This window comes from Neltuma alba, unplaced genomic scaffold (assembly GCF_004799145.2).
Source record: "Neltuma alba isolate B1F8T4 unplaced genomic scaffold, ASM479914v2 tig00005485_pilon, whole genome shotgun sequence".
Lineage (NCBI taxonomy): Eukaryota > Viridiplantae > Streptophyta > Magnoliopsida > Fabales > Fabaceae > Neltuma > Neltuma alba.
This window is the reverse complement of record NW_021634126.1, coordinates 38,268-50,036: the sequence shown is the minus strand read 5'-3', so window position 1 is coordinate 50,036 and position 11,769 is coordinate 38,268. Positions and strand designations below refer to the sequence as shown.

Below are 11,769 nucleotides of genomic sequence, written 5' to 3'. Positions count from 1 at the left end.
CAATAAAATTTTCAAATAGAAACTTTTTACCCGATTTTCTCGATTGCAAGAAGGAAAAAGAACGGGTTAATCATAATTGATCATTTATGTACTTTTGATTTGGTTATAACTCAATGAATGAACTTTAGCTCATTTACCTTAGTTCTTCAAGTTTTAGCCATTTAACTTGTATGTTTGAGCCAATAAAATTAATCATTTATGTACACTTGTTTGGTTTTCTGTTTTCAAAACGACCTTACCTTCCAGATAAGGATGGAGAATGCATATTGAGAACCACCATATACAGAGAATGGTTGCAGGCTGCCTCCAACTGCTACTTTATTATCAACTTGAACAAAGCCAGAGTAGCCAAGATTGTAACATCCAGTGCGGTCATATGAGTCGCTCTGTGGGCAAGAAAAAGGGGTGTGTGTGTGTGTGTATTAAAAATAATAACAGTAATTAATTCATATATAACAACAAATACAATATTTGAGGACACAAGAAATTATAGCTAGGTTGGTAAGAGAGATTTCAACTTACTGTCCAATATATAAAAAGTCTGGGGTTATCATCCCCATATAGTCCTTGATAGATCTGATTTTCTAAACCAAGGAACAGACAGATCAAAAATAGTATTCCTTGAAAATAAATATAGAAATGTACTCATCCATGTGCATGTGATGTCAAAGAAATTATATATGGAATATATATACATATACAAGTATATATACCTGCCAACCAGATTCGATGGTCTCAACCTTATTAGAATCATCACGATTCACAATCCAAATTTGAGAGATGCTAAATTCATTGGATTCTTGAACATGGGGCTTCCAAATGTTTATGGATGCCTGGGCTCCATAATATCTATCTCCTCTCAAATCAGCTATGGCATACTAGAGGCACCAAACACAACGAAACAAAAAAAAAAATATAATGATATAATCTATACATGTAAAACTCCTACACAAACAAGTCTTTTGGGAAAAATTAATTGGCCAGTTCTTATGGTTTCACTGGATGTTTAGTTAGGTCCCAATTATAGGTTTTAGTTCTTATGCTAATAATCTGTTAATTAGAGCTTATGTGAATACTAACTAAAAATGCAAGTAAGTTGTCACAAAATACAAAATAAAAAAGTTTTTGGAAAAATAAAATTTCTTTATTATCAACATAAAAATACATTGTTATGTTCATAGTTGTCTCCTTACGCATCCTGTATAATCTAATCTGGCTGGTTTTGATGATTGTATTTAAATCAACATGGTAAATTAATTCAGATGCATGTCGAGCGCATATGAGAACCATGTCATTATGGTTAGTCATGCCCTTCCTCTTACAAACTAACAAATAATGAGCATAGGGACTAATACCTATTATTAAGGGAACTATAAGGACCATATGAAAAGGAAAAACTATAATTAGAACTGAATTAAAAATGAGGTGAAAATATATTATAGCGAGGGACTTGCATACTGATTTTCTATCTTTTTTTTAATCTGTAGAAATTTATAACTAGCAATATTAGTACCTCGTGGTCATTACTAGAGTATAATGATCCAGACAGATCAGGAATGGTCTGGTTGATTTTCTTCCCAAATTGACGGATAGAATCTTCCCTCAATACGTCATCTTTTGTTGTTCTTCTTATCGGAATGGTTCCTTTTGGACAATTTCCACTTTGGTGCCACAATTGAGCAATGGGTTTGATTGTGAAAAATTGCTTCTTTTTGGATAGAATGTTGGCCTCATCTTCATCGAATATAGAATACAATTATTAGCCTCAGAATTGTAGGCGAGAAAATCCAATTTATATAACAAAAAGGAAAAATAATCAAATAAATTATTTTACCTGAATTTTGTGATTCTTCGACTTCGGATGATCAAAAGCTGGTTGATTTAAAATATGTACGCAGTCGATTATGTCACCATCAAGACTCTGTTTTATTTATTTTATAATACTAAACGTTAACACAAATATAATGATAACCCAGAAATATATAAATTTCTTCTTAAGTGGAACTCGACAAAATTAGCATAATGCATGTTCTTGATATTCTACTATATAAGAACGTTAACTGCCAAAGCATAATGAATCATATAATCTCTTCTTTCACATAAAATGAAACTAAGTTTGCAAATTGGTAGTCAAACACAAAGTTAAAATTGAATGAATAGTGGTCAAATTTTTGAATTTAAATGTCAATCATAATTAACCAAAAATAGTGGAAGGGAGCTAAACTGTAACCTTAATGGATCTAACGGCTGGTTTATTCAACCTCTTCAAAAGTTGCTCAACCTCTAGTTCCTTAGCTTTGTTGACTGTTTCTTGACCTGCCATTGTCATGTGAACAAAACACAACAACAAGAAGAAAATCATACTCACCATCCAAGTCTTCTGATTTCCTAGTTTGTCCGCCATTGAACCTAAACCAAAATTCTCAATGGATACTCTAAGACTTGATGGAGCACAAATTTATAGGATGATTTGTGCTTTCTGGAAATTACTTGATTATCCTTTCTTGAGGAGATTTTTATTCCAAATGGCATCTGTATTTTGATTCTTTATTTTACTTTGATTGATCGAGCAACCCAATAACAATATTGCTGCTTGACTCGCAATCACTAGATGATTAGTCGTCTAGGTGGGAATTAAACTGGCATATTGATCCTTCTGTGATGATGAAATTATGAGAATAATATAAAAATGTCAAACTTACTGTTGTATATAACTTTTGAGTGTTACGAGCGATGTGTACTTACAACTATAAAGATAAGTCTTTTTTAATTATCTCTCTCTCTACCTCTTCTTCCTTTCAATCTTGCTCTCTTCGAACATATTTTCTCTCCATCTCCTACTTTAGATTTCAAAATATCACTCTTTATTAAGAGGATGTATAAAAGGGTTTTTTAATTAGTCCTTTCATTTTTATTTTAAAATTTTCAAAATATAAATTTTTTATGAAAAAGATTGACTATTTTTCAACTATGTTAAATATTGCTTTACTCGTTAGGACATTATACGGATAAGGGAGGGGAGTGAAACTTGGAATAGGGGGAGAGAATAAATAAATGGGTGATAAGTAGTTGACACGACATCTTTGCAACCCTAGGACTTAAATTTATGGGTCTTTTCACCTATTAGATGTTACTTATTAAGTTTGAAGGTCCATTTGGTACGAGGAAAATAAAAGAAATAGGAGAGAGGAGAAAATTTTAATGAACTCTATTTAAAAAAAACAATTAAAGAACTGTGGTTAAGAGCTTTTAACTAATTTTGCTTACTCTTTTATCTTACATCTTTCCTTTATTAAAATTTTACAACCTCACTTCCCTAATTTTTTTAAAAATTAAGTTTATTAAAATTTTCTCTTCCATTCCATCTACACACCCTAACTCCCTCGTACCAGACATAGGTAAGAAATAGGGAGAAAAACTCAAAATAAAGGAATAATAAACTAGTAAAGAACATCACACCTTAACTCATAATTTAAGGCTCAATTTTATGAGTCATTAATTTCACTTTACTATATATTACTCACTAAGCCCAATTTTATCTGGTGGGAAACATCGTATATTAACTTAAGTTTACTTACACTTGAACATGCTAACAATATATGATTAGGTTGTTATTGTAGCTCATATGTCCAGAAAAGTTAGTTGATCCATCCCATAGGTAGTTATAAACATCAGCTTTTAGTGTTTTTTTGTTTTTGGATTTTTAAAACGGGAAGCTTTCCATCAGTCCGTAGTAGTTGCACAAAACTTCGCGATCAACCTCTATAATAGCCAGCAATGCAGTAGGTGCAGAAGTAACTACATGAAGGCCACACAAAACTGTAAGACCCTCCTTATCAAGATAATCAGCTGCTTTGTTATTATCCCTTCGCACATGTTGTTTCTTAACATCCCATTCCTTGTGCAGCATCGATCTGATCTCCTAAAGAACACGATAATCCATATGGTGTTCGTTTGGATGGGCTGCGATAAGTTCCAGTGCACTGCCGGAGTTAGATTCCAGCGTAATTTGCCGGTGTCCACTATCCCATGCAAGTTTTAGTCCATGGAGACATGCCTATAACTCTGCATGTAGTGCATCTCCGTCATCTACTATGTAGATAAACCCATGAATGGAATTACCAGCCTTATTCCGAAGAAGACCACCGCATGCAAATGCAAGACTTGTGGGGGAAAAGGCTCCATCTACATTCAACTTGATCCATCCTTGAGCTGGGGGTTGCCAACCATGGTTATTAGTGTGTAAACAGATACCCAAGAGAGAGGCCCCAGATAAATGACATTGGGTCTGCTTCAGGCTGTCCAGGAGAGCAATAGAATTTGCCATAATAGCGTCATTATTAACCTTTTGTCCTTGAAACACAGAGATTTCTTTTACGCCAAAGCCACCAACATATGACAGAGAAAAGCTCCTTCCAATCTTCTCCATTTATTGCTTGAGTAGATATATTCCTTCTTAGCCATTCATGCAGCGTTAAAGTAGAGTCAAAAAACAACTTCCACTTTGAACGGTGAATGAGTTTGCTCCATAAAAGCTTCATCTCATAATAGTCCCAGAATACATGCAAAACACTTTTAGTTTCTCCTTTATAGATCGGGCATATATCATCATTCGACATGCTCCGTTTACATTAGCATTAGTTAGAAGACCCTTTCTAGCTGCAAGCCATAATGTTGTATGACATCGTTGGGGTGGACGGAGCTTCCAGATATGTCCCCAAAGCGGATCCATAGCAGAGTCAGCAATAGTGAGCTGTTTATACACCGACTTCACTGTGAGCACTCCACTACGATCGTGCTTCCATCTAGCCATAGCCCTATTAGCAAGAAGTTCTATCCCATCTTCCGCCTTTTTCTATGTCTTTTTGATACTCACCCATACATTTGACCCATTTTGCTCTATGTCAATCTTTGGCAGAAGATCGTTGCCACATCAGTATTTATCTCGAACTACTCGCGCCCAGAAATCATCACGACAATGCACTAGTTTCCAGCCAATTTTCATAAGGTGTGCATGATTCTGCAGCTTGGCATGTCTCAGACTGAGACCCTTTTTTTGTTTAGGTTGGCAAATAGCATCCCAAGCCACTAGAGGGACCTTCTTCCTTTCTTCCGTATGACCCCAGAGAAAATTCTGATTAAGCTTGTCAAGGGTGTCCCATGAAGTAGCTGTGAGAGATGTCGTTTGCATAGCATAGCTCGGGATAGCAGAAGACACCGGGCTAATTAAAGTAGTCCTCCTAGCGAGGGACAGTGAAGTCGTTTTCCTCTGGTCAAGATGATACTTCACTTTATCCACAATCTCTTTAAAAGATTCTTTATTTACCTTCTTATGCAGAAGTGGAACTCCGAAATACTTGCCTAAATCAACCATTGAGGTGAATCCCAAAAAGGCACTAATTTCCGAACACCTGTTATGGTTAACATTGGATGAGAAACAAACATGAGTCTTCGAAAATTAACCTTCAGACCAAGGGAGCTGCAGAAAGTATCTAGGCAGTTCTTAATCAGGTTCGCTTGCTCCAGAGAGGCCTCCGCAAATAGAATAATATCATCCGCAAAGAAGAGATGCGAAATAGGTGGGCCATTCTTAGTAAGTCAGATTGGCCGCCAAGCCTTTTTAATTATATTCTCTTGAATAAGATGAGTGAGCTTTTCCATGTAGATGACAAAAAGGTAGGAGACATTGGGTCCCCTTGTCGTACCCCCCTTAGGGATTAAAGGCCTCCGCTTTATTGCCATTCTAAAGGACTTGCAAAGAAGCCGAACTAATGCAACTCTCAACAAGGGTAGTAATATTAGAGGGGATATTCATTTCCTTCAAACTTTGAATCAAAAAATCCTAATTAACTCTATCATAAGCCTTCTTAAGATCGATCTTAATGGCCATAAAAACCTTTTTTCCCCTTCATAGAACGCATGGAGTGAATAACCTCTAGAGCAACTATAATATTATCTGAGCCATGGCGCCCGAGACAAAACCACATTGATTGGGGGAAATTACGAGAGGAAGAAAAACTTTCAATGTATTGGCCACAATTTTGATAATCACTTTATAAACCACATTACAAAGACTGATGGGCCGAAGATCCTTGAATGTTGCTGGAGGGTCTTTTTTAGGGATTAACACGACAAAAGTCCCATTGATCTTTTTAACATCTACTGGGTTAGAGAAAATATGCTTGACATAGCTTACTACCGAATTCCTAACCGTATCCTATTGAGTTTGATTAAAAAAGAAAAGAGCGTTGAAACCATCCAGATCTGGCGATTTCAGTGCTCCCATACTAAACAGCTCCTCTTTAACTTCTGACTCTTCCACATACCGACCACAAGGACACACTTCTACGTCATCAAGCTCCAGAAAGTGAACATCACAGCGCAGCGGGTCTCTTGAAGAAAGATCTTCAATAAATAAGGAAGCAGAAAAAGAGGTAGCTTCTCGTTTTAATACCTCAAGGTCATAGCACCATTCTCCCCTCTCCAAACGGATAGCATCCACTTTATTTATTTTTCGTCGCTTATTTGCTCGAGAATGGAAGAGCTTCATATTCCTATCCCCGTATACAACCCAGTCCACTCTTGCCTTTTGTGCCCATAAAAGGGACTCTTGAACCAAGACTTCCTCAAACTCTTTCCATGACTAAACTAAAATCTCTTCATAGTAATCACTGTTTAAGTCGTGTTCCAAACCTATGTTGATTCCATCCATACGCCTTAACAGTTTTCTCTTCCTTCTTTTTGTATGCTCGAAGACATGTCTATTCCAGGAGCTACAAGCCTATGCAAACTGATTCAAGTTCTGGTTCTACTCAATATCATCAATCCAATTATCCAGAATGAACTCGCTAAAATCCTCGTAGAGGACCCACGAAGCAATAAACCGGAACGGTCGACTACGACGTTCAACACAACGATCCAGTTGGAGAAGGATGGGGTGATGATCTGACTTGTATGAGGGCAAATGAGAGACTCTAGCATTAGGAAAAAGGTGACACCAAGCTTCATTAGCAAGAAACCGATCAAGACGCGCTTCGGTGCTACCCCTCTTCCATATAAAACATGGCACCACGAAGCCAATATCCGTAAATGAAGACTCATCATACCACGTGCTGAAATCATAGTCAATGGTGTGCCATTAGGAGTAGTTTTGCATCTCTCAGAAGAAAAGAGTGTCGCAGTAAAATCACCCCCTATAACCCACGGTTCATGTATGTCACGTTCAAGACATTGAAGTTCCTCCCACAAGATGCAGTGACCCACCACGGGAGGACTAGCGTAAATAACAGTAAAGAAACAACGTTCCATTCTAGAATTTTCAATGTATAAATGCAAGAATTGATGGTGACATTCCATCACTTCAACTTTACAAACCCCACTATTCCAGAGACACCAAATTCCACCACTGTACCCCTCTGCTGCAATATAAGTATAATCTTGAAAACCAAATCTCCCAATTCGACTTTCAGTTTTTTTTTATTTGATCGAGTCTCAACCAAAACAAGAAAATCCAAACAAAAATGTTTTTTAAGTTCTTGTATTAGGCTAGGAAATGTCTTCGCGCTTGTACCCATGGAATTCTAAATCATGAAATTCATAAAGAAACAATAGTAGGTGTCTAGGAAATTTCAATGTCCCTCTTTTGGACAACATCCATCTGAGTATGCATAATCTCGCTTTGTAAAACATGCTCGTGGACCCCACTTATCATTATATCCCCATCTTGTATCCTTGATGCATTAACATCAGATTCACGATTCAGTAGAAATAAACCAGCCATGCTCTGTACAGCTTGTGTGTCGTTGGGTCCAAAAGAGTTTCGTGTAATTGGGTTTGGCCCAGTATTGATATGATCAAACTCAAGGGATTGGTTTTGGGCCTCACCCTCCAACAGTCTAGTTTGAAGGGAGGTAAATGGGTTGAACAATTCCACAGGCTGCTCGTTAAGATTGATCCCTTACTTATGTTGACTTTTTGCCTTTTCCAAGTCATTCTCTTTTCCTCGTATCCCCAAATGTTCGATCATTACTAAATATAGTTGACTTTTTCTCTTGTTTATCCTTCTTCTCTCCCACGGGTCTATAAACTCTCTTGGTCCTTGATTGAGTCTTCCCAGTCTTCCCCTTGTTATTCTCCATATCCCTTATGATCTGCTCCTTTATTCGCTCCATCATATCCCTTCTTTTCCTCTCCTATATATCCTCCATCATATCCCTTTTTCCCCGCCACCCCAATATTGTGTCAGAAATCTCAGCTAACCAACATCTGGGGTCCTAAGTGTGTATCTGCTACCATTGTCATAATTCCGGCCACCGGAGACTGTAATTTCTTCCCTCCTTCGTTCTCATTCCCTGCACTATTACTCCCATTCTCTGTGCCGAACGAGTTTAGAGCCTGGGGACATTGATGTTTCTCATGGCCATATTTTCCACACTGAAAGCATACCTGATGAAGACCCTCATAAACTAATTGCCACTCCTCACCAAATGCCATGAAAGCCAGTAACAGAGGTTGATGAAGATCAATTTTGACACAAATACGAGCAAACCCCCCTTTATCATAAATTGAAGTAGAGTGATCCATTTCGATAGTTTTTCCAATCATGTTTACAATAATTCCTAGGTATTCCACATTGTAGAATTCCATCAGAAGATCAGGAATACGAACCCATGCCGCTATCTTATGCTGCACATCTGCTTTCCACAGGTTAAAATTCGGTCTCCATTACACAATTAAGTAATGATCATCAATCATCCAAGGCCCTTCCTAGAAAGCGTCGTCCCTATCTTCTCGACTAGTAAAAGACACAATATATTAATCATTCCTAAGTGGGGTCACCTTCATAGGATCTCTAGGTTTCCACATTCGACGAACTCGATCAATCAAGATATGTTTTGGAACCTACACCCCTAGCAACTTAATGATCAAGGAATTCAACCAAGGTTGACACCAAGCAATATATTGGTCGGCCGAGACTTTAAGTTCGAGGTACCGTGGTTTGATGGTAGTACCTTCAATTTCGACCCCTTCTACATCTTCTACATCCACATCGACTGTTGTATCTTGATTCTTCTTTGTGAAAAACAATTTCCATCCGTTAACTATGTCTTCATTCTCGTCATACAAAACCAAAAACCCACCACACCCCAAAGACAAAAGTTTCTCTTTGTACGATAAAGGAGCCTCTCTTTGTGGGGATCATAGAAGCTTTCTCCTTCATACCAGCAGTCTCCTTTCTGGTTCCATTGTCAGACCCAAACTTGAATTCCACTGTGGTATCTCCGAGCACCCCTCCTTTGTCCCTCTCTCTTCCCCTTCCCCAATTGCCATCACCAATACCTCCTCCACCCCCATCGCTATCACTCGCTCCTGCCATTGACTTTGATTTCGAGGTCAGAGTCTTTCTTTATAAATTGCTACATCTGCTTTTAGTTTATTGGTGCGATGAGTCGTGTATAACTATGTTCCTTCTTTGCATAGTTTAAACCGTGGCCCTTCAAGAAGAAGAAGTGACCTCCAGAATATTCTATAGGCCTAGAAATTGGGCGTTATCAGGTAATATCTATTATTTGTTCACTTGAAGATATATTCACAAACCAAATAAGAGAGTGCGGTGAGGATAAAGAACAGGTTGAACATTTTGTAATATGATCCCTTATATAAGAATTAGATAAGTAATTTGTGAATACCAACAAAATTAGTTAAATTAATTATTTGTAATAAATGAGAGTTATCTTTCCTAAAATATCCTCATTAATCATGTGTATTAGAATGAAAAATCATTTAATATGTATAATGACCATGAGAACTATTTATGAAAAAATAAATAAATATAGGAGAAAAAGCGGATTAGAATCTTATATTTATGATTAAATTAAATTTTTAACTAGTTCTTATATTTAGAACTTATCATAGTATATACGGAAATACAATAACACTGAAAATAATGCATTTTGCTTTTCTGCTTGGAAAGTCACTACTACATCTTTCAACAATGATTCTATATATTGAGACGTTACTATTGCAAAATTAAACCAAAAACTACGAGAAGGACTGTGCATCAGTGACATCCTTTCTTTCTTTTTTTTTTTGCCAAATTCTGGATTGATAATCGTGGACAATTAGGTTTTCTTCCAAGACCACCATGATAGAAGTGGGTGCTCCAATCATCAAAATATCCATTGGGGACGACATCGCAGCTGTTGGAATTGTCAAAGTAATTGACCAAGTCATCTTAGGATTAGCAGACAAAACTTAGTGATCATTGAAACAACCTTCCTAAATAAACTAAAAAACTTAACCCTTTTTTTTATATATATATAGTAACTTTAAGAAATAGCTTTTTATAACGAAACCATGCTAAATATGAACCCAAATTATATCACAGTCATCTACACTAACTAACTATATCATAATGTTATCCGTGATAGAAAAGAGCAGCACCCAATCATACATCCTATCACGGATAAAAGAACTTTTCTTAACTCATTCAAATACAACCTATGTAAGAAATGATCAATCTCATCTAATATGGTTACAAAACAATATATAATATAGCTCATAAATCAAAATAGTAAGAATTAAATCTTAATTCATACTTTATAATAAATTCATAAACAAATCACATGCGATCCTAAGCCTCTAGCCAACTACCAGCACACATACCACAATAGTACAACTCAAAGGATATAAGACATTATAATGCATGAATCAATTAAAAACAATTTATCCTAAGGTGGCAATATACGGGATATAACATAGCTCATAAATCGAGGAGACGCTACAAGTTGCTAATGTAGCTTTACTCCTCCTGAGCCTTTCCTAACGTCCCTCCTCTAAAGCTTCACCTGAAAAATGTTAAACAATAGGGATGAGACAACGTCTCAGTAACTAAATCCCTACCTATCACACACACTAGCATGAGCTAGCGAGGTGTTAGGTGGGATACACAGAGTTAATAATAGTCAATAGACACTTATCTAACAGTTGAACTCACAATAACCATATAGGTCAAATATATCTGCCAATATCATGCAACTGATGATTTCAAAAGAGATAACATACTTTTCATTTATTCAAAAGATATAAACATCAATGAAGATACCATGTCATATGAAATCCATGAACCCAAATTCATCCTTATATCCTCCTTATTTCTGCCGACTGGACCCATGGGCTAAGTTCTTTTCATTTGACTGGCTACTCTGACAAGCTCACTACTCGAGTGATATGGACCGGCCAAAGACCACAGAGCACTTGGTGGACCATGGGTCCCCCCTCGAAGAACTAGTGGGGTGTCGCAGTCCCTCGAAGAACTAGTGGGACAATAATAGTGGCCAACCATAGAGCTCCGTATGGAGGCCGATACCACGTGGTAAGTATACAAATCTCAATAACTCCAAACATCTCCTTCCCCCACCCAAACTAGATGCACAGGGTTCAAAATAACACATTTATATGCATAATCAACCGAATTCCAGAATAACACCTCATAGTCATAATCATTAATTTCTAACAATACAAACGATTTCAATCCTTTTCAAAACAGTATCCCACAAGACAGTTCATACAAAACATAATATATGTATACAAAACTTGGTTATAAAATCACTCACCAACCTCATACCAATGCATGTAACAGATAGAAATTTAGTTACCTGGTCTCCTATCTAATAATCAAGCACAAACGAGGCCCGTACTCAAAAATGCCACAATAGGGTTTATATCTACAATTGAAATTAAAATATTATTTCTATAGTATCAGAGTAA

General features: G+C 36.8%; 1 protein-coding gene across 1 annotated transcript; it reads right to left on the bottom strand.

Moving 5' to 3' along the window:
• Positions 1 to 239: 239 nt before the first annotated feature.
• Positions 240 to 3,910, bottom strand: LOC114747823 (uncharacterized; the record flags this gene model as incomplete). Its single annotated transcript, XM_028936170.1, has 5 exons — positions 3,711 to 3,910; positions 2,369 to 2,409; positions 1,514 to 1,734; positions 714 to 878; positions 240 to 386 (listed from the first exon to the last, which is right to left on the bottom strand). Coding segments are annotated over exons 1-5 (774 nt in total), but the record flags the coding sequence as incomplete, so codon positions are not given.
• Positions 3,911 to 11,769: the final 7,859 nt, after the last annotated feature.